The sequence below is a fragment of the Nomia melanderi genome, chromosome 3 (assembly GCF_051020985.1).
Source record: "Nomia melanderi isolate GNS246 chromosome 3, iyNomMela1, whole genome shotgun sequence".
Classification (NCBI taxonomy): domain Eukaryota; kingdom Metazoa; phylum Arthropoda; class Insecta; order Hymenoptera; family Halictidae; genus Nomia; species Nomia melanderi.
In genome coordinates, this window is record NC_135001.1 from 13020216 (window position 1) to 13046984 (window position 26769).

Below are 26769 nucleotides of genomic sequence, written 5' to 3' on the forward strand. Positions count from 1 at the left end.
AAGCATATATTTTTATATAATAATAACATTATCTAGAATTGTCAGTTAAAACAAAATTTGATTTCATTCCTATTTGAATTCCTATTTTTTAACCAGAAAATGCATAAAGATCCGCAGTCTAGTGATAATGTCACATTTTCATGATTTGGTAATATTGCAAATTTGGTTAACAAAGCCCACGATGAATTAAATGTAATTTCTGATTTTACCATTCTCTTACCATAGAGGTCGTTACAATCAATGATATTCGTCACGTCGGTGCTACAGATCTCTGGCGAAACAAAATCTGATATAACATCCGATCTATCCTGTAACTTGTTTGTGGTTACAAATGCTATCGTGGAATTCATTTGTGCTTGGAATTCATTTCTGGCTTTATCCTTTTACCGACTAACTGAAAATGTAGTTACCGACGCGACAGTGTTTTTCAACAATCAACAACTTTCATTGACCAATGAGATTATTTAAAAAAAAATAATATTAAAATATGATTAAATATACTTCATTAAAAGTAAACAAAAAATAAATATAAAATAATACCATAGTATCAATTAGGGTGCCCTGTTAACAGATATAAATAGGTACATAAATATATAATAAAAAATAAAAAATGGAATGACATTATAAAGCTACAAGATTATTTAAATTGTTTATTTTTATTTATATAATAAATGCTAAATGTTTTAGTATTCAGGTAAAGCATGCAATTTTCAATAAAATACATTAGTGGCATAAGAAACAAGTTATTTCCAAATTTGTTGAAGTAAAGAAAGTTTAAATTTTCGAAATCTGTAATATACTGACGCACACAATAATGACTAGAAACGTACATACACAGAGCATGAAAGAAGAAAATCAGTAGTACTCCTTTCACTGCAGTGTGATCTTACAGTATTTAATTTATTTCACTTCCCCTTTACTATGCAACATAATTCCGCTGTTCATTGTAATTGATAAGAATACTTTCTCTTCGCTCAAGTGTAACGCGTTTTCTCTCTATAAATATTTAATATTCCCGTTCGTAGAATAATACGTTTCACAGCAAATATGTATTCGCACACGCTGTGTAGATACAGAGGAGCGTGCAATCACCACCGATCGGTAATAATAGCGACTGCTGTAAAAGCAGCACTTAATTAGACGTGACATTCCCGAGTAGTGACGCGTCGGTATCGTATACGCGATGCAGTACGCCCCGCCTGGTAGAAGTTGGCTGAGACGGAGACGCGGCGACACAGTCGCGAGTCAGTTCCTCTCTGTCTTAGCTCCTGGTGTCTTCGCTCTGGCTTGTTGTGTGGGAGCCGTGCGGGCAGCAGTAGTGTACACACGCTGCTGCCGCGGCTACTGAACCTCTCGTCGTTGTGTCGAGTCGTGTTGTGTCGTGTTGTCTCGTCTCCTGTCGTCGGGTGTCGTCCTGTGTCGTCCCGTGTCGCGGTACCCTGTTCGTTACCGTCCACCTCGCGGTAATCCAACGAGACCGTCATCGTTACGGTCCCGATATCGGCAGTGTTTTTGTCACGCGAACAGGTATGCCCTCGAGGCCACGTTCCTTTTCGCTACAGATCCCCTCCCTGGGTCGCTATCGGGTAACCCAAAAGTACCGTTACTAACAAGTACCGACGACCACGTGGCTCGGCGCGTGTTTCAACGTACTTAACTTTGAGGTACAGTGCCGCGATCGGTCTATTCAGAATCGCGTGGTTCGATCAGTTTCGCGCAAGGAAGAACGAGCGTCGTCAAAACGGGAGTGTCGAACCTTGGAACACATCTTCTGGTTTTCGCTGTCGAAGGAGAGGGACAAAGGCAGACTTTGCAGAGGTGAGCGAGAAAGGATCGCGAGATGGGGCGGGGAGAAAAGAGGGAGAAGCAGCGCGGACCGAGAGAGAGGGAGCACGCTGACTGGCAAGTAACATTGGACACGTTTGCGCTCGCGGGCTGCGTCCATCGACACCGCTCTAGGGTGATCGCACCTCCGAAAGGGGTCTATGTTGCAGTTACTGCAACTGCGCACTATTTTATAATAAGTTTTTCCGATCGTTTCCACCTCTCTGTTTCCCCGAACTCGCATCAAATACGATGATGGACGAAAGTATGACGTGACGTGATTGTTAAGATACGGATGGTTACTGGTACGGAGAAAATTTGATTTGAACAGCAAATTTTTTGGTATATATGTATCGCGATTCTGTTTTCGTCTGTTCTAGTGGATTATACAGCAGAAGCAGTAATATAAATAAAATGATGCGGAAAACAATAGAAATATGTTTTTTAAGTAATTTGCTTTATGGGTCAGTTTCACTGACGGATGAAACTACTAGGTCGAATAACAATATGTAATGGGTTACCTACAATGTCTGTTTGTTTCAATATGATGTTGGTATTCAAATATCCGTATAATTAGTATAAATAAATAAATACACTAAGGAATGACAAAACGCTTGAACAAAATGTTAATCACACTGTTTAATAATGTTTAACTTAACAAAGTGAAATTTGTCTTGAAACTACCTTTAAAAAATGCTAGAAGTCTTTGTAGTGGTTATTTACAATTTCCCTCTTTTTTTTAGAGGAGTAGTAACTGGGACAAGCTATAACTTTGTTCCTATTGAAGAAAGACAAAATTATAAAGGAAAGCTACAGCATCAGTTCTTTCATAAATGCATTGATACAATTGCAAATGAAATTTTAAATGAAATTTTTTTTATATCAATAGTTTCTTTGCGCTATTTTACGTAAAAAAGGTTGAAAATACCGTCATTGAAAACTTAATATTATTCACGATATTTTACTTTGAACATCCACTAAAAACACGCTATTATAAAATAAAGTAGCAAGGTAGTGATCCCAATATGACAAAATATTTTCACGACATTGAATATTCAAAGTAAAACATTTCGAAAAATATTGAGTTTTCAATGATAATACCTTAAACCTTTTTTTACGTAAAACGATATAAGGAAACTACTTATGTAAAGAAAGTACATAGAATTTTATCTTTAAAAAATGCAATTGCACTAATGCATTTATGAAAAAACTGACATTACATGGTGATAGAACTTGTTAAATAAAGCAAAGATTTCCTTTACAATCTTTCCCTAACTTTAATAAGAACAGAGTTATAGTCTAACTTTAATAAGAACATAGTTATAAATTTAAATAATAAGAAGTTAAATTCAAATAATAAGAAATGAAATTATTGTATTTTTAAAAAATCGATTGAACTGAAATTCACTTTCAATAGAAATACATCAAACATCACTTTGTACATATAAAAGTTACAGTCAAATATACATAAGTTTATTTCTTTATTTAATATAATACACAGTAATAAATGTGTTAGAGCGCACCGTAAAGAGGTTAAGAAGCGCTGTTGCATACTAACGATGCACATATCGAAACGATCTATTCGAATAATGTTATTCAAATGAGCGATAAAAGAAGGAAATATACTGTCGAAAACATAGCAACAATGTCTTCGGTGCAACAATTCAACGAGTGTCAATGATATTAACCCTTGACGAACGTCAGCGCTTTAGATCTGACTCACCGTTAGATCGAGACTTTACTCAGTGCTCGTCTGAAAAGTATCACATTGATTTTATTGGATACAAACACGGTTTGTCGGGGATCCATTTAGGATGAAGGATTTATAACACGAACACAGAGTTCGTAGACAATTGGAAAATATCTTTTTTTCTCGTGGCCCTTTATTGACACCCGGTCTTTAACACGTTGGGACATGTTTTTGCATATCTAATCATAGATCGTAATACGTGGATTGCTGCAAAAGTTTCGAGAAAGTATAAAAACGGTCATAAATAAGTTCGAACTAATGGTTTTATTGTCTTTCAAAATATTCTCCTCCAACGTGAACGTGTAAGGGCCGGTAACCGTTATTCGGGTGTTCTGCAAATGTCCATGCTATAAACCGAGAAAGTTTCTCGACGACGCACCGTGGGAAGATATTGACGTTTCTCTGGTCAAAAATCAATTTTTCGAAGATCTTAAAGAAGTGAAATGATTTGTTCAATTAAAAAATGGAGCATCAACTAATAGCAGACATAAGTTTCTTAACAAGTGATGAATATGTGTAGACACATAATAAGTGATAATAAACAGTAACAGTAAATCGTATATGGTAATAATGTAGTTTGACCAACTAGTAATGGCAATAATCCTTCATTATTATGAATAATTCTATGTAAGATAATTATCATTTTTTTGTGAATTTACTAGCTCTTTCATAACTTTCATTATTATTAGATCAGTTTATCTACATCAAGCATTATAGACTTCTCACTAGTTAAACTATGATCTTGTCCACGTGTGACGGAGTACTTACGCTTATGCGGGCCCGCACGTGGGTCCAAGTAGAGTTGGTAGATGACTCGATGTCTGGTGGAACGGATCCTGTTCACGATCTTCGGACAAGGTCACATTTTCGAATTCAATCCACGATTTTCGAGTAAATTCACATTATCGACCAAAGCAACGGCCTCTTTTTCGCATTCATCATTGCCTTCAAATTCAAACAATACACATGACTTTGGGACAAAGTCATTTTGATGACACTCAGTCGTAATTTCTTTATCGGTTCCGTGAAAAGGCTTCAAATTTTCGGTCTGTTTACTCGGTACACACTAGTGCGATATGCAAGTGTATTAACTTCGTGAGCGGACGCGAAGTGTTACACAACGCTATTGTTACATACATCGTGACATTTTTATTGTGTATTCGTATGTTGAGAATGTATGATACTTCTAAAAATATTCTCTAATATAGGGGAATGATTTTCTTCTGCACGTTGTAGCAAAGTAAGAAAACCGTTAGCACTCCAGGTTGTGTTGTAATCTATCAGCAACTGCAATTAATTTTTATAGTATTCCTAGCAAAAATAAGAAATGCTATAATATTTCTTCGATCTTTTATTTTCCTTCTTAGTACAAAATTTGAATGTACGGAAAATCTAATAATTTTAGGGTAGTTTCTTTAAGATTCATTAAAATATTCAATATTATAACTGGTGCAATATTGGAACCTACAGAGTTTAAAGGGTTAAACGTTACAATTCATGCTGGACACAATTTTTCATGGTGGTAAATAGGCGACGAACCTGCGTCCATCCGTACTGTTTCGTCGCTGCGTTTTAGAAAAAGACAGATTTAAGTGCAGCAATTCACGCAAACTCACCGCCTAGATACCGCGAATAGTTTGCGTCCACTCGCTTGGGCGTACGTTTCGTTATGCTGCGGCGAAGAACTTGTGGCAGTTTACAAACAAAACACGACTAGCGTTCGGTCGTGAAAGAATGACACGTACCGATACGTCCACACTTTTCTACTTACTTTTTAATTGGTCAGTATGCATATTTACGTCTTTACAATTGCCAACATTCCTTGAAAATATTCTTCCGTTATTTTTCTCCACTGTAACGTTAGTAGTAAGTTTCGTTCTAATGTTTTAACATTTAATAACCAATCGAGTGAAGAGATTTGCCACTTTTCCCTCAGCAACGCTGATTTCCACTTATTTTGTATATTTTTTTTTTATTATTTAGGTAGTCTTGAACTAGGGATATTTGCAATTCAATAAATATTTTATCTTTCTTGCCTTTGTGAAACACAATTTTTAATCAAACTATTGAACGAGTTCAATTAAGGTTAATGGAAAAGGTTATAGTTATAGTCCTTTCTAGGTGGTTGCTTAAGTGTTAAACACCAAATGTGTTTTATTAATGGTTGCTTTTAGCTGAGTAGAAGAACGTATCTTTGCATAGAAATAGTTGAACAATTTTGTTTCGCTTTCTCTTAAATCTATAAACACATTAGTAATTCGACACAGTCGGTAACTGCTTCGTTTAGAAGCACTGCAGTAATGATGGGCTGTACCCAATATTTCCTCCTTTAACATAAAAAAGTACTAAATAAGTCGTATGGAGAAAAAAACATTTTATTATAACGCTGATTACAAATTGATCGCTTCAAAATACGCAGTGGCAAACCGTTTCTCTGCACATAGCTTTAAACCGTTGAATTTTCTTTTAACCATTAATAACTCAGTAGTATCCAACAGATACATTTTCAAATTTATTTATTTGTGTAAATTGTTTTTCTGAATGAGTAATAATATTTATGATATGTATACGATGCAATCAATCTTCATTAGAATCAGTAATTTCTTTTTTCGCTGCATTTTCCTGTTTGTTTGAATAACGATTAAACAGTTTAGCTTGTTTCTTCTAAACCAAAGTAAATTTCCACTGTTATTGTAATTACAGAAATTACAAATATTTTGTGATTTTTCAGAATATTCGGAAACTTCACCATCATTATCACACATAACTTTTTCACGTGGTTTTTGCGGAACAAAAATCAATAATTCCGTAATTATAATTTATAATAAAAATTGGTTTTAATTTTAATTAAATACATGTAACAACAACAATTAATTAATAATATGGATAGAATGATCACGAAAACATCACAGCGTAGACTGTCGTCGTGCAAGGATTGAACTGATAATCAGATAACAAACATTCGCAACAATTAAAACTCCTTACATGATTTTGTTTCGTTTCGTCATTCGCGACATGACGACTTTCGATCTGAATTAGAAATCACTATGTCATAGAAGGGATAAGAAATGGTCAGTGCTGCAAAATCTGTAATGTCACGTGGTAGGTGAAACACGTCTATAAAGGGTTGAACAGGGGACTTCGAATTATTTAACGATGGCAATTAAAAACGTACCGAGTGAGATTAAAACCGGTTGCGTACTACGTCTGGCGCGTTTCGTGGAACTCGTTAGAAACGCGATACAAACGTGTCCCGTGCACGCTTTCGACGTAACGAAATCTTTAAAACTCTCGATTTGTGCTAATTCCTCGCAATATAAATCAACGGGACGTAAATTAACACGATGACACTTCTCGAAACGATATCAGACTTGACTTTAATTCGTTTTGCGACGTATCTTTTCGCCTGCAACGATCGATTGCTAGATTCAAATCGGTACTCCGATCAACTTAACGTCTATTAAGGATCGCATTCACCGTAAACTTGATTTCATCGGTGGAATCATACTTTTTGTAATGACGATGTCAGTAATGTTCTATTTCGGACGTTGCCCGTTAATTTAGTGCTTCCGTTTTTGTAAGAACGTTTACAATACGAAGAGAACTCTTTGCACTCGGGATGTGACTCACACTCATCATTTGGTTTGAGATAGCAAAATTATAAAATTCAATATTTAATATTGCATTATATATAATATAATTATAAATGAAATATTCAAATAAAATAATACTATCCATTCATTTGTGTACTACTTTTATTCAACAGAATCAAGAATTTAATCAACATTTCATTAGAAAATAATAAATATATGTAGCGAACAAATGTTTGGTTGCAATCTTTTAAAAGCTTTTCGAGTATATCCGTCGTCGACTTGGACTTTTTCTGGATTTATCTTCTTTGTACAAAATATGGTAATCAAATTTGAACGAGTAAGTGATAAGGTATCGCAGGTATTTAAGAAAAGGATACCATTTAAATTTTTCTAGATATAGTTTTATCTGTTGCAGTAATTATAGGAAATTAATAGCGACAACGTAATTCCATCGTAGGCAATTTTGAAAGAAATTATAGATTAGAAGGTCAGAATTAGGCCAAGTATAATATAACTGATACAAAATATTGCTAATGTCCACAAGAAGCATTCTTCGAGTGTAAAGCTAAATTTTATCCACGTCTGAGAAGGGTACTTCGAATGCAAAGGATTAAGACAATAATTTTCACGATATCGTGCACGTTTACCGACGACTGTGACCCGTGTCTGTCTATGTCATCGTTCTTAGAATTATGTTTGTCGCGAACCAGAGCGAGTTAATGAACTTCTTTCGCAAACAAAATCCGATAAAGCGTGCGCCGTTATCGGTCAGAAGAATATTATTATCTTTTCTGGCGAGTTAAGATATTGATTGGTGTTTTGAAAGGTCAGGAATGTAAGAGAACAAATTAATGAGGCTACGTTCCTCTGTGCGAATTTTTGAAGTGTGATCGAACCAGGAATTGGAAACAGTTATAATAGTTATAACATTATATCAAAATAAAATTATAATAATTTTTTGGTCGATTTTATAGTTGTTGGATCCTTCAGTTCCGTATCAATATTATATCGATTACAGTTCGATTTTCATTCTTCGATATCATATCGGCTCTATGTAGTGTAACTGTTATTTTCAGTTCTGTATCGATCATTACAATGTAAAACCAAAAAATTATTTATGGTACGAGGAACCAAAATCGAAATTGTTTTGGTTCAGAATATCAGTTATGAATACTTTCTTGATTCTTGTGTTTAAAATAGTTATTCTCTGAACCGTTTCAATCACTCGACAATTCAGCTTTCACGCGCGTACGCATTCTGAAAGCGTATTTCTAAATATCTTATCTATTTTCAATATTTGATTTGTCCGTCGTTCAAGCTGCGTCTGCCGATTATGGTTGATCGCGTCGAGTATCTGTTTCTTCTCGGAATATAATTGGTAGACCTTTGTATAATTGTTTGTACAGCTTACGTCAATTTCATCTTATTCTGTGTTTCAACTTCTTTGTAAATCTTTCTGTAGAATTTTCGTTTGTTAATTGCCAAATGGATTTAAAAACTATGTTGAGCTGGCTTTGATTTCATTTAACTTTTAAAATCTTCCGAGCAGGAAATTCGCGGAACTTGCGCACAAACACTTACAGCGAAAATCGCAACGAGCAATGAATCGAGAATCATCATGTTTATGTAGTCAGATGAATGTCATTCCACAATAATGCCCTGTTCCGTTCTAATCTGCGAATGTATTTATCTCCATATCAAACCATCCGAAACCATATCAAATTGCATTTCATCTCACATTTCGTAAAGTTAATTGTTATTTATTATCGCATAATGCATATTTAATTTCATTCATATAATTTTAATTTGGTTCGATATCAATATTTCATTCAACAATATCTTTATACTATATTTTATGCAGTATAAAATTGTGTATGTTATATTTTTAAGCTTTTAATATTTTTATGCGCTGTGAGCTCATAAAGATCCGCAATGTGCTCATAAATCAACATCTCTACTTCCGTCGAGCCAAGCAACCATGAGAATTATTTTCTCTTCACCGACTTCGGTTAATTCCTTTTTCATCTAAGTTTAGCCTTATTCTTCGAACTTGATATTGAGTAGAAATTTAAAAAAAGTCACTCTTTAAATAAAAATCTTTATCGCATAACTTTGCCGAGCTCGTGTCACTCATTGTTTGCTCTGCAAAATTTCCACTCCGAGTGACTCTATGTGAGCACGCCATTATACTTTTGTACGTGTCGTTATTTCATGGGAGGAGTGTTCCACAAATATGTATTCTCTTTCTGCAGATGGTATTCTGATTCGTACGTTAGCATTACGTCTCATGACAGCGACAAAAAGAATAACCTATTTACGTCCTGTTTTCACGATTAGCTGAACAATTGATCGTTCTTGCTTAAAAATGAAAGGGTTAACACATTGAATGCCACGGAAATTTCGATCCTCTTTTGCCAGCCTTGAATATGGTCAGTTGAATTGTAAGTCTCTAACTTCGACATTTTTAGCTGTTTAATATATTAAACATCAAATCCCGATAAAACTATCTTTCCAAATCAAATAATAACGTTAATCGGTTCATTGACTTGCAGTCAAAATTTATGGGCTATTATATATTATACGTTATTTTATATATTGTATATATATTATTACTGGTAAACTGAACATTATTGTTTTTCAAGAACACAAAATTGAACACAAAATTGAAGGATCAGAACTTTTTAGTAGAAAAATTACTCAAGTTCAAAGTGGTATAGCTTTATGTTATAATGAAACTCATTACTTCTTGTGACATTTTTGTTCAGTGTGTAGCGGGTATAAAAATAAATATAGTTTTTCGTTTCACAAATTTGATAAACTTTGCAGACATTAAAAAATATATTTTTATGGCAAGTTCCTGATGGATCTGAAGAATGGAGTCTTTTCTTCAACTGTAGAAGTGTATCAAAAAGTCATTAAAATTTTCAGATTCATTAATATCAATGTAATTCATAATGTAATCATTTTTGGAGGAAAAGGCGAGTTTGAAAATATTGATTCCTTAAGTGAAACACTCTGCTATTCCAATAATTTGCTAACGCATTGGAAAAGCGGTGAACTACTACAGATTCATTGAGTAGTAGACTTGATGTATTTTCGGACACAATATCCGTGAGCGCCAAGTTTCATTGGCACAATTCCTTCCATTACGAAGTGGATTAGGCAGAGAGGAGGCGTTACGATCAATGACCAGCTAAAAGTGATCTTAAAAAGAGTGTCTACTATCTGAGCCGATCAGACTGACTTCATTTTTTCAATTTTTTTTTCAAATTCTAGTGCTAAAAAGCTTGTGTAATACCACACTTTTGACGTTTAAAATAAATATCTGTAATAATTCAATTTGACTCCAGAAATAAAGTATATTTTTATGCTAGTTGCCATAATTGACGCAACAAATATATTATTTTAGAAGTCAGTGTAATTGAATAACAATTAAGGAAAACATTTTCATTATAAAATAATAATAAAAATGTAATAAATCATAATAAATTCTATAATATTTGTTTGAATGTATATTCCATTTGCTTTTTAGTCAATCTATGATCTGCTTTAACGAATCGACGGTTTCTGTATTTACTTCCTGGTAAGGTTCTCTCGAAATCCCTGTTGCATGAATCTTATCAGCGCGTGTGCATTTGAAAGACGTATTGATTCGAATTCTGAAATTATAGCGTCATCCCGTTAACTCGCAGATTCAATTTCATATTGATCGAACAGAGGCTTGCGTCAAGCCCCGCTTTTAATATTACACGGAATCCTAGAATCTCTGGAAACGAGCCATCTGGGAAATCATCGACGAGCTGTGTGTTATTGTTTATCGTCAAACTCCTGTTAGGAATTTCGTTGTCGATTCTAGAGCTAATTCGAGATAATTGATCGTCTGAGATGTTTCATGCAGAAATAATAATTCATACCTGCTATAATTTACAATAATCGTACGCATGAGATAAAATAAATAATATAGATTGAAAATGTTTAGTCATACGTAAGTCAAGTGTAGTCTATAAGCATGAGTCTTTTTTTAAGAAGATTGACAATTAGAGGAAATTATATTGGAGTCGATTATTAATGAAAGCTTTAATAGTCTAATCAGTTATTTTTAACAGAAGAGGAATTTACTTTCCAAGTTGTTTTTAAGAAAATTATTATGATTCTGTGAATTTATTTATTATACATTTCTCCGAGTATATTTAAAATTGGACCCTTATTTCTTTGATATGAATTATTTAAGGACATGTTTCGAATTATTTGTTAAAATTGTTTAATACAGAAGGTGGTCCGAACAAAGACTACTTGAACTGTAGGGCCACATTAGGTGTTTCAATTTGTCGAAAATAATGTGAAACCATCGATAAATCCTTGTGAAATGAATCTTGTGATCTTGGAAATTAGAATTTCGAAAACTGAGAATTAGGATACGTATTTACATGGTCGTATCAATCAAAGTCGACTTAAACTTTTACTAATCCCTTACCTCTACAATATCGTATCGGGCTCGCGGTGAACATTTCAAGTACAATTCAACAAATCTAAGTAAAATACTATTTTACTATTATTAATTATAATACTTTAAACTCTAAAGTTTAGAGTCAACTTGAACATAGAAACGAGCGTGGGATTGTTTTCTTGTACCAAGGAATTAAGAACAATGAAATAGTTCTTTCAAACGCAGTTAGGAAAGAAATCGTGGTGCAGGGGGTTAAATGATGTTTATAAAATTTCATATCCGTCAAATTGACGGTTTCCGTAAATCTAGTGTTAAGAATGGTATATCCACGTAAATATACTTGTAAAGAAACGCTCTTCTGTGACTCGCTTAAGTCTGCGTAAGCTTTTAAAACAGGTCTACTTGCCGGACGATCGCTTTATACATCTATATGGGACTTTAGGGGTTCCCCGTAACTGTCACATTGTCAAATAAATGCCCACCACTAAACCATATAACTCGTTTCAAGATTTACCATTCACGTCATCATTCTTCAACCTTTCGCATTCCTTTGTCGAGTGTGACTTGATGTTCAATTTTAAAAATATTATTTTTCTTATTTTCAATATACGGTAAATCGAAGCGCATCAGATCACAGAATGTACTGGATCGAAACAAGAATTCAGTTCACGTTTGTTATATGGAAAATTATATTTCCTAGTTTTCGTTCTTCATTTGCAACAAGAAGATTTCAAAATTCTTTTTCCACTTTTATTATTAATGTGTACGTATTTCTGTTTCCTGATTGTCAAAGAGAAGACGATCCGATTTGCTTTAGTCTGCTCTGAAAATTAAAATAAATTGTTTACGTGACTTCTTGTAAATCAGTTTGAAGTAGCCTTTGAATAAAATACTTGAAACGATGTAGAATTATTTGAAACTAAATGTAGATATTCAGAAAACATAAGGTTAAGCTATTTCTATACATTCAGGGAACAACATTATGCCAAGTTACTATTGTTCAATATTATTCATACTTGAAAAAGAAAAATTTGAAGTCAAAGATAGTTATTACTATCGAAGTATGCGCTCAAAAACTACACCATCAATATTTCCCACGCAACATCTGCGCAAAATGTAATTACACATAATTACCTCTGTTGACGCAAGACAGTGTCTTACAGAGTAATCCTTTTCCACGCTCAACGAGGTTTCCATTTCCATCGTGACAAAATGAACAAACTCTTCTTTAATCTTAATGCTCTGCTAACGGTGCCGCTACAGTGGCGGCACTTAACATTTACCTTCATAGTCGATGTCGCTACTACAGCGGTAGTATCTCTTTTCCGAGTATGTACGTGTACTATTTCCAGACCGAGCGGTATTGTAAATATTTATTACCCTTCGGTGTCCTTTTCTAACGGTGTTTAAGAAATACCGTAATTCACCTTCAAAGAATAATTTCATTAAAAATGTGCCGATCGCAACGGGTTAACTTCCGCACTCTGTAAAAACTCGTCTTTGGCATAAACATTCGCGATTCGTTGATAAACAAGGTGTCCCTCGTTGAAGGAATTGGGGTCCGATTTGTTCGAGCTGTGCAAGCTTCACTCGCAGCTTGGTAGCAAGGCGAATAAAGAGTTTAATGGCTCGCTTTCCTGTAACACGATCGTCCGGTAAAAGGCTACTAATGAATCGATCGCGATTCAGGATCCCCACTTCTCTGCCAATCTTCTCGGGGAACTCGTTCTCTCGGGAGCCTCGTGATTAAGGACTATACCACCGATGATCGCAACCAGCGACTCGTTCCCCTGCGAATCTCCTGTCTTTGTCCCTCCCTCTTCGAATATACCTTCCCCGTCCCCCTCCACCACCCCCTCCTTGTCCTACTCCTCGAGATCTCTCTTTCTCTTCCTGACCCCAATCGTCCGTCCTCTGTTCTTCCTCTGTGCCAGAGGAGAGTACTGGTTCCGAGGAATCTCGTTCCCCTGGCATTCCGTCGTTGTTCTTGCAATTAACTAGCGTTTTGTTCTCCACAGTTGACAGATCGGGAACCGGGCAGTCTGGAAGCTCGCCGAGGGTGACGCTTCGGCTCAACCAGGTGCGAGGAGCAAGGGATGAAAAGAAAGGAGGGAGCGCTACTAACTCCCGTCAGGGCAGCATGAACGCGCAGGTACACGATTGTTTAAGATCATCGCGATACGATGAGAAGTTTTCGTTTTATCGGAGAGTCGTTTGGAAATTTTGTAACCGGTCAATTCTGAACGTCCGTGCGATAGGTGTAAGAAAAGCGTACGCGCGAGAAACTGATTACAAGGAAAGAACATTTAGAGGATGTGAAGGCACGTAGTACTTAAATGTTTGAGAAAAGATTACATGTATTTTTTTAAATGGAAGAATGCTTGTTTCGAGCTTTAATTTAATTCGTGGAATATTTATGATATCGTGACGATAGAGCGTCGGCTGGAATGAAAATTGTACCGGAATGAAAATTTACTACGTAACAAAATTAAGCTATTACTATTAACGACCACTGTAGTGTTATGACAATTCTGTAGGAAAAACTTTTATTTGTTATAAATAATATTTGAGAAGTTAAGAAACATTTTTTGCTGAAGAATTGGAACATTTTAGACGTACGAGTCTACTTTTATCGGTTGTTATAAAATTCTCTAGATTAATGCTCTAAAATACGTTAACTCATTAAATGTTATAATTATTTAAAATTTAATGAATGTCTTTAGAATCAAGGTCAAATGGAAACTTCAATGAAGACGTCAAACGTCTCGTCAGGGACCGTGAATGCTGTCTCGGGCTCAAGTGCGTCTGGAAACGCATCTTCAGCGGCCAATGATGGTGGCGACGTTTATGAATTTAAAAGTTCAAAAGAACCGACACCGGTGAGAGGTGCGAGTTCTTCGCCAAATCCGAATCCTGAAAAAGATAAAGATGGTGGGAAGACTACTAGCGGTCAAGGAAGTCAAAGCGGAGGTAACAATGTGTCCACCACTGGTGGCTCTACGACATCTTCCGGCGAGACAACAACGTCGATTTCTGCTGATGATGCCGCTACTGTTTCGGTGTCACCTTCGTCTAAACGTGCGTTTGAAGGTGACAATAATGAGGAACAGGACGAAGAAAATCGTAGGAAGAAACGCAAAGACTCGGAGCCTGTAAAAGAAAATTTAAAAAACACAACAACTGGAAGACAGAGTACTGGTAGGAATACTGCTAATTCGGGGGAAAAAGTAAGTATTGCATATTATATTGGGTTCATTCACTTGTAATTGTTCTTTTATTCCAATTTTATTATTCTTCTTAAAAATGTACAAAATAGCGTAATCTACAATATATTTCTTATTATTGAATACAACTGTTTTCCATTTATCTGACAGCTTGTCAGTTGTCAGTAAAGAGAATTTAACTTTTTTTGATAAAAGAAGTGTTGCAATACATTCAGCTATTTAGTTGTTATTATATCTTTATAATAATAACTGACAATCTGTACAAGCTATGTGTATTGAGGTAAAATTGATAGTTTTAAACAATTTTAAATCCATTAACTGTATTGGCAATTATTTATGATTCAGTCCAATAATAAATAAAATCAAACACTATTAAAACAGTCTCTAATAAGTGTATTTTTTATTACAGTGTACTAAATCAGGTAAACAGGGATCTGGAGCAACTTCTGGTAAAAGTAATCAAAACGCAGCTTCTATTAGTGCTGATAGAAAAAGTCCAAATACTGCTTCAATGGCAAGTAGTCCAAAGCCTTCAAATCCTTCTGGTTCAACAACAAACACTAAAACAACTACCCCAGCACCTCCTGAATCTGATGGCGAAGATGACAGATCAAAAGGTTCTGATTCTGCTTCAGCACCTAAAGTGCCACCTTTAAAAATAGTTATTCCACAAAGTAGTACATCTGAACAGGAACAGGGTAATAGAAATGGAAAAAGTACATCTAACAGAAGTCATCAGTTACCTTATGTAGTGGCAAGTTCTAATAGCAATGATTCAACGGATAAAGATCAGAGTCAGTCTGCTAGTGGTACAACGAGTCCTACGGAAAGTGGAAATAATACTAAAAGTGAAGATAAAAAAGATTTCAGCGGTGCTTTACATGGAGAGGAAAGATCAACACATCATCAGAGAGTGCTTAGAAGTTCGCATAGATCTAGTAATGGCAGTAATGGCTCATCAACATTGAAAGAAACTTCTGCTTCTGCAAATAGTGGAAATTATTCAAACTCATCTCCTCTACCTGTAACTACTTCAACGGATCGTTCGAATAACTCATCGCCCCAGCAACGGCATCATTCACCAACACCTGAAGTAACTGGTACTGAATCTAACAAATCTAGTTCAGTAGAAACTTCAAATAGTAATACTAGTTCCAAAACAAATGTTACGATGGAAAAGTCAGAAAAAAATACTGAAACTGGCGGAAAGAGTCAGAAAGACAATAGTACAGAAAGTTCGGAAAACACCTCTACAACGACTTCGTCAACAACGTCGAACGTAGGTACACCAGCACCACCTGTTGAGCTTCATCCTAGAAAAAGAAAAATGAAACCTAATAAAGAAGCACAACAAGCTGCCACAGCTGCCTCGAATGAAACTTCTGAAACAACCAACACAGGTACAGAAGTACATCCACATGATCTACCTATTACCAATTGCTATCAATTATTCCTCAATATTAGGAAACAGGTTAGATTTTTACAATTTTTAAATTAATTGTAAATTATTTTACATAAAACGTTGCCTAACGATAATAATGTTCATCTTTTTAGATTGAACGAAGAAGAAAAGGTCTCTTTCCAGTTCAACCAAAACCACCTCAGGGTTTCAAAGATTATTTAATGAATCGTTGTACATACGTATTAGCCGGAAATGCAAATAAAGAACCCAATGTTAATCCTCCGGTTGGATTACAAGGCGCTATGAAGGATTTATACGTTGAACAAGAAAAAGAAAGATACCGTCTTCGAATGCAACATGTTGTTGAAAAAGAGAAATTAGTTTTATCAGTGGAACAAGAAATTCTTAGAGTTCACGGTAGAGCTGCTAGAGCTCTTGCTAACCAGTCTCTTCCTTTTTCCGTTTGTACTATATTAAAAGATGAAGAGGTTTATAATGTTATTACACCAGAACAAGAAGAAAAAGATAGGAACGCGAGAAGTCGATATAACGGCAGACTGTTTCTGAGTTGGTTACAAGATGTGGATGATAAATGGGAAAAAATTAAGGTAAAGGATATTAGTGATTTAAATGTTTATAACCTGATTGACTGTATAGGCAATTTGTAATTTCACATATTGTCTATGGTTTATTCAGGTTAAATTAAAATAAATTACCTATAAACCGACTAGTATATAAACTATTTTCCTGTATACTAGTTTAAAAATGCGTAATACATTAAAAAGATAGCATCATTATTAATATTATAACAAAATAATATTAAACTACAAATAAAGTATTATTTTAGGAAGCTATGTTACTTAGACATCATAACGAAGCAGAATCGTTACATGCTGTGCAAAGAATGGATTGGGAATGGAAATTAAAAGAAGTTGGACTATGTGAATTTAAAGCGACACCTCAAATAGAAGACATGCATGTTCCAATGGTACATGTTTCGGATGATTTTGATTTACTCCCAGCTTAGTGAATAGAGATTGACCAGTTGACTAGGTGTAACTGCTCATATGATTTTGCTCATTTCCAACCTTCACGATTCTGAATAAACAAAAGTGTTCATTCTGTTACATTCAGAAAGTCCGTACGTCCTTTCACACACAGAAAACAAGTGTTGCATATTACTCTTATTTTATTTAAAACAACAACATTGTTATTCAGGTTTAAACTAACTATTCGCATAATAGTATAAACTTAGACAATTAAAATTTCAGTAACATCTAAAATATTCTGATTGGTGAGTTTCAAATGTATGGAAGCCGTCTAAGTTTCACTTTTCTCCGTTTCATTTAAGAAAACATTAATATCCTTGTATATAAGATTGACACTTTTATTTCTAATTCACTTTATCGAAATATAAGTTATCGCATTTTAATGCATAGTTTAGTTGGAACATATTGATGTGAAAATCACAATGATGGGTTTTCAAAATGGCTTCAATGAACCGAGTACTCACTCACCAAAAATAGGCTCATTGATAATGGAGTTGGCCATTGAAACAGTCTACTTCCGATACTGCACTCGTAGATGTAAAAGTATGTACGGTGTATTGTATTTTAATCGTGTGCCTGTCAGTTCGTGCGTGCGTGCGTGCGTGCAAGCTTGAAATTATTTCAAAGGTAATGACTATAATCTGTGATCTCTCTTACATTATAATGTATTCGCTATTGTTTTACGGTTACCAAATTGCGTTATATATTGTTTTTAAACTATCATATCTTGAGGCTGTATTTAGGAGACAACTTAACTCTCTAATTAGATTATTCAATTGCATTTATAGGTTTATTACTTTCTTGAAATTGTTGATATTTTATTTTCAAATTGTATTATGTTGGTTGAAACGGTTTGTCGAAATCGTAATTTATTAAACTAATAATTGGAATAACATAATTCCAACAATTTTTATATACAAATTGTCAATAATTAAATTGACATTTAGAAAATTTTAAAAATTTCTTAACCAATTAAATCTGTTCTCTAATATTGATTTTAATTTCAGCTATGTGAAATGAACATGTAACTGATATTTTAATAATGAAAAATATAACAGAAATAAATGAACTGAAAGTGCTTAATACATAGAAATCTTATCTTCCTTTTATTGGGTATAATTTAATAGATGTATTTCAAGTGAAACTTTATATACAATTTAAAACCGTTTATACCAACACAATATATTTAAAAGCATGATTAAGGAAGATTATAACAGTCACCTGAAAATGTATAATAGTCCTTATAAATGTAATGTTTCAACATTACATATTCATCCAGTTTGTGTTGTAATTATTTATTACTGTATTTTTTCAGTATATAATGTCAACATAATAATGTATTGTATATATTTTGTACCTAGAAACTTACAATAGATTTTAAGTAATGTATTAAAATATTAAATTTAGAAATTGTGTAATAAATAAGATTGCTTCAAACTTAAAATTATTTATATTATTTCTTGTCATTATTCCGTACATCTTTCATTTTATCTTTATCATCAGTACAGAAAAGATCTAGTGGTTTATAATGGCCCATAATATTATGATAGTGTACTTGTTCTGTGAATTCTGCCTCATTAAAGAACAGTGGTTTTCCTTTCACAACGCAAGTTGTAAATGGTCCAGTTATATCAGGCACATGCACATCATCTTCTGTAAATTCAGTCTAAAACATTTTACGCATAGAGCGATTATAGAAGAATTCCACCGAAAAATAAACAGAAACAAGTTTAGAGAAACTTTATAAATACCTGTAGTTTCTTAAGAAATAAGCTATATGTTTCCGCAATATACCTTTTCTTTTGTGAATTAAAATATATATGAAATGCATATTTTCTTCCTAATATATGATGTAGCAACAGTGGAGTTGCTGTTAGATAAATAAACATAATAACCGATACAGTAAGTGTAACTATTGGATTATCTGATTCCATAGAGTGCATATAAACAATTGGTGCGAAACCAATGCTTACAAATGAAGTTGATAAGGAAAATGCTTTAACATAATAAAGTTTCCAGTTCAACTTTCCTGTATATATTAATTGGTTATCTCCATAATTATTACCTTCTGTATAGAAATACTTTACTTGCAAATTCCCTGGAGTTACCTAAGACAATAAAATTGTACATGTTAAAACTTTTGAATGTTTTCTTGGAGAGAAAATTATTCTTTTAGTAAATGACATTCATTTATATCGCTAAAATATAGTTTAAAAAAGTTAGATTTTCAAAAATTTATAACATCAAAATTCAATGTTGCGTAAATTCCTTTAGTTTATTTATAAATTAGAGAAAGAAAATTCTAACCTTATTATTACAAATGTTGAATAGAAATGGTGTAGTACATCTTTGGGAAGCAAATTTTTGGAAACATATTTTTCTTTGAATTAAAATGCAGTGTCGCAATGCTACAGACATTATTAAAAATCACAAATGTCTATATCAATTATATACTTTTGGGATTGAGAAGTCTTATAGAAGCAAAACTAAGGACCTTTTCAAGAATCTTCCGACAATTTCAACTGTTCTATTGCGATAACAGATACATCTGTACGCAGCTGGACAATCTCGTAATATAGACCTATTAAAATTAATGATGATAATTTTATTTCGTGTCTATAAATTGAATAACTTGAACATAATTTATGCTGGCTTTATATTAGTCTAGTAGTATTCCAATCAGTGATTTAATCCGGGATTAAATTGTACGGTCTAGCACACAGAATTGGTTTGTACTCGCATCGTTCAAAATTCTTTCCTTGATATTATTTTGTATACTTAATAATATATAAGTTAATAATTATTAATAATTCATAGTATGAACACATCCATAAACAACTGAACAATATTTAATCTTGGGATGACGAATTGGGGACTTACAACCTCGTTAGGGTATTTCTCCTCTTAGAGAGTTATCCTTTCTATAGCTACTTTTACTTATGTATGGAACACTCATAGAATTACTGCGCATGCGTAGTCTCGCTGATCGAAAGTTACTAGTTTGAGGGGAACCAGTTTGATAACCCCGCTGTATATTACAAACATAGACGAGGTATAGGATAGGCATAAAATGCAATGTAAAATTTTAGTCTTACGCTGATTTTGCATGGTAACGCTATGAGCGATAGAAATTAAAATCAAAAATATTGAAACACAAATTACAAGCTATAAAAGTTATATAAGAAATTATTTTGGCTAATTATAATGTTGTAGAAAATTCTTCGATAGATTATATACCGGTAAATTTTATTTTAATAATTGAAAGTTTGACAAATAAAATTGAATACTTCTAACAAAATTGGTAAGTATTCGGAATTGAAATGCATAATACACTTTTAGGTATTATTTTGAATTTGAAGTCTGTGCAAATAAATACAAATAAATAAATAAGGAACGCGTTCCTTTTTATTTTTCTTTTGTCTTATTATTACATTTTCGTAGATGCTCGTAATTTCTTATGGACATTTATTAGAATATTAAACAGAATTCGCAATTTTAAAGTACAATACAACGCGAATACTAAAAATGTACACAATTTACTTGCATAATTAATCAGTGAAGTTTTTATCATTTTTCGAACAATTCATTTTTATATCTGGAAAAATCAGAGCTGTTGTCCCATATAAATTTTAAAAATTATTTTCCATGAAACTTTTAATCACTAATCTGTAAAGTGCATATTTCATAACGTGAATATATACTATCTAACAATTTCCCTTGCCTTCGACCTCAAAAAGTTAGCGATTTTTCGTTTATTTTAATTATATACCGAAATAGTGAATATACTATAAAGTACACAAGTTAAACAACTCTCTCCATCATTCACGAAAGACGTAAATATTATCTGAATACTTACTTGTCGATCGATGATTGCATACTTCACATTTAAATTACAAAATTATCGCAGCCAATTAGCCTAACATAAACCTGCACAGAAAATATTCTATTCGGGATACTGTTAGTTGCCCAGGTCTCGTGGGCCACCACGATAACAATATCCACCACGTGGAGATGGCTGAGAGTGGAGACCCCGGGAGGTGGATGGAAATTGAATTCCATCGACCTCTCCTTATAATCCTAAATCTTATGTTCAACGCACTCATTAATACTTCCACGATGACTGTTTGTTTTTGAGCCCGAAATGAAGTATCCCGCGGTGGCTGTTTTCTTTCTTGAGTTTGAAGTGAAATATCTCACGACGGACGATCGATGTCTTCTTTCGCACGCTTAATTCTAATTTAGTTTAACCGAAACGGATAACTTAACCCTTTGTGGACGAAGATACTTTGAAATATACAAAGTCTTCAATAAATGAAGTTAAATTAAGTATCAATTACTTAATTAATGGGAAAAAAGAAAACTATGAGCTGATCTTTTGCTGTCAGAGTAATTATATCATTTCTCTGCGACTTAGTCTTCTAAATATGAACACTTCATCTCTCCGAAATGTCGACATTCATCACAGTTATGGGTAGCCGAGGGTAGCCGAGGGTAGTCCAGAATTGTCCAGGATAGTCCAGGATAGTCCAGGATAGTCCAGGATAGTCCAGGATAGTCCAGGATACTCCATGAAGGTCCAGGGTAGCCGAGGGTAGCCGAGGGTAGTCCAGAATTGTCCAGGATAGTCCATGAAGGTCCAGGGTAGCCCAGGGTAGCCAAGGGTAGCCCAGGGTAGCCCAGGGTAGCCCAGGGTAGACCAGGGTAGCCCATGGTAGCCCATGGTAGCCGAGGGTAGCCGAGGGTAGCCGAGGGTAGCCGAGGGTAGCCGAGGGTAGCCGAGGGTAGTCCAGGGTAGTCCAGGGTAGTCCAGGGTAGTCCAGGGTAGTCCAGGGTAGTCCAGGGTAGTCCAGGAAGGTCTGCTGGTCCTCCCCGATCCTCACAGTTGAGGAGTTCGCGAGGAACTGAGCCCTCTGCTGTCAAGACTGTCCTTATAAGGTCGAAGGTCCCCACCTTAGTCCCGACCTCGTTGACGTCAACATTACAAACTTACCCTGGACAATTCTGGACTACCCTCGGCTACCCTCGGCTACCCTCGGTCGGGACTAAGGTGGGGACCTTTGACCTTATAAGGACAGTCTTGACAGCAGAGGGCTCAGTTCCTCGCGAACTCCTCAACTGTGAGGATCGGGGAGTACCAGCAGACCTTCCTGGACTACCCTGGACTACCCTGGACTACCCTGGACTACCCTGGACTACCCTGGACTACCCTCGGCTACCCTCGGCTACCCTCGGCTACCCTCGGCTACCCTCGGCTACCCTGGGCTACCCCGGACCTCTCTGGGCATCAGTGGCCTACTCCTCCCTTCACTCGGCTACCCTCGGCTACCCCGGACCTCTCTGGGCATCAGTGGCCTACTCCTCCCTTCACTCGGCTACCCTCGGTTACCCTCGGTTACCCTCGGTTACCCTCGGTTACCCTCGGCTACCCTCGGTCGGGACTAAGGTGGGGACCTTCGACCTTATAAGGACAGTCTTGACAGCATAGGGCTCAGTTCCTCGTGAACTCCTCAACTGTGAGGATCTGGGAGGACCAGCAGACCTTCCTGGACTACCCTCGGCTACCCTCGGCTACCCTCGGCTACCCTCGGCTACCCTCGGCTACCCTCGGCTACCCTCGGCTACCCTCGGCTTCCCTGGGCTTCCCTGGGCATCAGTGGCCTACTTCTCCCTTCACTCGGCTACCCTCGGCTACCCTCGGCTACCCTCGGCTACCCTCGGTCGGGACTAAGGTGGGGACCTTCGACCTTATAAGGACAGTCTTGACAGCATAGGGCTCAGTTCCTCGCGAACTCCTCAACTGTGAGGATCTGGGAGGACCAGAAGACCTTCCTGGAGTACCCTCGGCTACCCTCGGCTGCCCCGGACCTCTCTGGGCATCAGTGGCCTACTCCTCCCTTCACTCGGCTACCCTCGGCTACCCTCGGTCGGGACTAAGGTGGGGACCTTCGACCTTATAAGGACAGTCTTGACAGCATAGGGCTCAGTTCCTCGTGAACTCCTCAACTGTGAGGATCTGGGAGGACCAGCAGACCTTCCTGGACTACCCTCGGCTACCCTCGGCTTCCCTGGGCTTCCCTGGGCATCAGTGGCCTACTTCTCCCTTCACTCGGCTACCCTCGGCTACCCTCGGTCGGGACTAAGGTGGGGACCTTCGACCTTATAAGGACAGTCTTGACAGCATAGGGCTCAGTTCCTCGCGAACTCCTCAACTGTGAGGATCTGGGAGGACCAGAAGACCTTCCTGGAGTACCCTCGGCTACCCTCGGCCACCCTCGGCTACCCTGGGCTACCCTGGGCTACCCTGGGCTACCCTGGGCTACCCTGGGCTACCCTGGGCTTACCTGGGCTACCCCGGACCTCTCTGGGCATCAGTGGCCTACTCCTCCCTTCACTCGGCTACCCTCGGCTACCCTCGGCTACCCTCGGCTACCCTCGGCTACCCTCGGCTACCCTCGGCTACCCTCGGCTACCCTGGGCTTACCTGGGCTACACCGGACCTCTCTGGGCATCAGTGACCTACTCCTCCCTTCACTCGGCTACCCTCGGCTACCCTCGGCTACCCTGGGCTTACCTGGGCTACACCGGACCTCTCTGGGCATCAGTGACCTACTCCTCCCTTCACTCGGCTACCCTCGGCTACCCTCGGCTACCCTCGGCTACCCTCGGCTACCCTCGGCTACCCTCGGCTACCCTCGGCTACCCTCGGCTACCCTCGGCTACCCTCGGCTACCCTGGGCTTACCTGGGCTACACCGGACCTCTCTGGGCATCAGTGACCTACTCCTCCCTTCACTCGGCTACCCTCGGCTACCCTCGGCTACCCTCGGTCGGGACTAAGGTGGGGACCTTCGACCTTATAAGGACAGTCTTGACAGCATAGGGCTCAGTTCCTCGTGAACTCCTCAACTGTGAGGATCTGGGAGGACCAGCAGACCTTCCTGGACTACCCTCGGCTACCCTCGGCTTCCCTGGGCTTCCCTGGGCATCAGTGGCCTACTTCTCCCTTCACTCGGCTACCCTCGGCTACCCTCGGTCGGGACTAAGGTGGGGACCTTCGACCTTATAAGGACAGTCTTGACAGCATAGGGCTCAGTTCCTCGCGAACTCCTCAACTGTGAGGATCTGGGAGGACCAGAAGACCTTCCTGGAGTACCCTCGGCTACCCTCGGCCACCCTCGGCTACCCTGGGCTACCCTGGGCTACCCTCGGCTACCCTGGGCTACCCTGGGCTTACCTGGGCTACCCCGGACCTCTCTGGGCATCAGTGGCCTACTCCTCCCTTCACTCGGCTACCCACGGCTACCCACGGCTACCCTCGGCTACCCTCGGTCGGGACTAAGGTGGGGACCTTCGACCTTATAAGGACAGTCTTGACAGCATAGGGCTCAGTTCCTCGTGAACTCCTCAACTGTGAGGATCTGGGAGGACCAGCAGACCTTCCTGGACTACCCTCGGCTACCCTCGGCTTCCCTGGGCTTCCCTGGGCATCAGTGGCCTACTTCTCCCTTCACTCGGCTACCCTCGGCTACCCTCGGTCGGGACTAAGGTGGGGACCTTCGACCTTATAAGGACAGTCTTGACAGCATAGGGCTCAGTTCCTCGCGAACTCCTCAACTGTGAGGATCTGGGAGGACCAGAAGACCTTCCTGGAGTACCCTCGGCTACCCTCGGCCACCCTGGGCTACCCTGGGCTACCCTGGGCTACCCTGGGCTACCCTGGGCTACCCTGGGCTACCCTGGGCTACCCTGGGCTACCCTGGGCTACCCTGGGCTACCCTGGGCTTACCTGGGCTACCCCGGACCTCTCTGGGCATCAGTGGCCTACTCCTCCCTTCACTCGGCTACCCTCGGCTACCCTCGGCTACCCTCGGCTACCCTGGGCTACCCTGGGCTACCCTGGGCTACCCTGGGCTACCCTGGGCTTACCTGGGCTACCCCGGACCTCTCTGGGCATCAGTGGCCTACTCCTCCCTTCACTCGGCTACCCTCGGCTACCCTCGGCTACCCTCGGCTACCCTCGGCTACCCTCGGCTACCCTCGGCTACCCTCGGCTACCCTCGGCTACCCTGGGCTTACCTGGGCTACACCGGACCTCTCTGGGCATCAGTGACCTACTCCTCCCTTCACTCGGCTACCCACGGCTACCCTCGGCTACCCTCGGTCGGGACTAAGGTGGGGACCTTCGACCTTATAAGGACAGTCTTGACAGCATAGGGCTCAGTTCCTCGTGAACTCCTCAACTGTGAGGATCTGGGAGGACCAGCAGACCTTCCTGGACTACCCTCGGCTACCCTCGGCTTCCCTGGGCTTCCCTGGGCATCAGTGGCCTACTTCTCCCTTCACTCGGCTACCCTCGGCTACCCTCGGTCGGGACTAAGGTGGGGACCTTCGACCTTATAAGGACAGTCTTGACAGCATAGGGCTCAGTTCCTCGCGAACTCCTCAACTGTGAGGATCTGGGAGGACCAGAAGACCTTCCTGGAGTACCCTCGGCTACCCTCGGCCACCCTCGGCCACCCTCGGCTACCCTCGGCTACCCTCGGCTACCCTCGGCTACCCTCGGCTACCCTCGGCTACCCTCGGCTACCCTCGGCTGCCCTGGGCTACCCCGGACCTCTCTGGGCATCAGTGGCCTACTCCTCCCTTCACTCGGCTACCCTGGGCTACCCTGGGCTACCCTGGGCTACCATGGGCTACCATGGGCTACCATGGGCTACCATGGGCTACCATGGGCTACCCTGGGCTACCCTGGGCTACCATGGGCTACCATGGGCTACCATGGCCTACCATGGCCTACCATGGGCTACCATGGGCTACCATGGGCTACCATGGGCTACCATGGGCTACCATGGGCTACCATGGGCTACCATGGGCTACCATGGGCTACCATGGGCTACCCTCGGCTTCCCTGAGCTTCCCTGGGCTACCCTGGGCTACCCTGGACCTCTCTGGGCATCAGTGGCCTACTCCTCCCTTCACTCTTGGGCACTGGTGACTAGTACTGACTACCACTGATCAATCGAGGTTAATGCAGACCCGTGGTGGCCAGTACTGATGGATGCCAATGAGTGTTTCTCGGGTCCTCCTAAGCTATGTACCGATTGCTGACAGCGATCGGTGAGTCGCATGCTCTTTCTTTTTAACTCCATTCACCGATCATGTCGTAGGACGAATGGTCCGTAACGGCACCGGTGGCTGGTGGTACCATTTTAGTAGTTTTTGATTTTGTGAGCGCAGTGGCCTCGGATATGCCTCAAGAGGCATACCCGAGAGTAGTAGCATTTATTAATTTATTTGTTAGATAGGATAGGGTTTTCTTGTACGTCGCGTTTAACGTTAATTGCAAATGTTATCAACAATGCTTTGATTTTTTACTGAATTACGAGTAACTTGATCTTGTAGTTTCGTATACAAGATATAATAGAAATTTTAATATTGAATATTAAGATAATATGACTCAGAACTTAGTGGTACATTAATT

The 26769-nt window shown here is 38.7% G+C and overlaps 2 protein-coding genes across 3 annotated transcripts in view; one reads left to right on the forward strand and one right to left on the reverse strand.

Annotated features, from left to right (window-relative positions):
* Positions 1–18636, forward strand: part of LOC116428111 (uncharacterized) — a 47007-nt gene extending 28371 nt beyond the window's left edge. Inside the window, exons 4-8 of the mRNA XM_031979294.2 lie at positions 13633–13766; positions 14338–14841; positions 15248–16309; positions 16393–16848; positions 17088–18636. Coding sequence (XP_031835154.2) covers positions 13633–13766; positions 14338–14841; positions 15248–16309; positions 16393–16848; positions 17088–17267 — 2336 coding nt within the window. The 3' untranslated portion in view covers positions 17268–18636. The remainder of the gene's footprint in view (positions 1–13632; positions 13767–14337; positions 14842–15247; positions 16310–16392; positions 16849–17087) is intronic.
* Positions 18637–18720: 84 nt separating this feature from the next.
* LOC116428112 (transmembrane protein 70 homolog, mitochondrial) lies at positions 18721–20254 on the reverse strand. Of its 2 annotated transcripts, none has more exons than XM_031979301.2 (4): positions 20170–20254; positions 19597–19870; positions 19041–19397; positions 18721–18955 (listed from the first exon to the last, which is right to left on the reverse strand). In XM_031979301.2, the coding sequence occupies exons 2-4, from the start codon at positions 19705–19707 to the stop codon at positions 18743–18745; spliced, it is 681 nt and encodes a 226-aa protein (XP_031835161.1). In that variant the 5' UTR covers positions 19708–19870; positions 20170–20254; the 3' UTR covers positions 18721–18742. The 2 variants fall into 2 exon arrangements, with proteins under 2 accessions (XP_031835161.1, XP_031835162.1); XM_031979302.2 differs by having other exon boundaries at positions 20173–20206.
* Positions 20255–26769: the final 6515 nt, after the last annotated feature.

Coding starts and splice junctions, on each gene's coding strand:
- LOC116428112 (XM_031979301.2), bottom strand. CDS start 19,707: ATGTCTGTAGCATTGCGACACTGCATTTTAATTCAAAGAAAAATATGT. Junction 19,398..19,596: donor TCAACATTTGTAATAATAAG/GTTAGAATTTTC, acceptor TTATTGTCTTAG/GTAACTCCAGGGAATTTGCA. Junction 18,956..19,040: donor TATTTCTTAAGAAACTACAG/GTATTTATAAAG, acceptor AAAATGTTTTAG/ACTGAATTTACAGAAGATGA.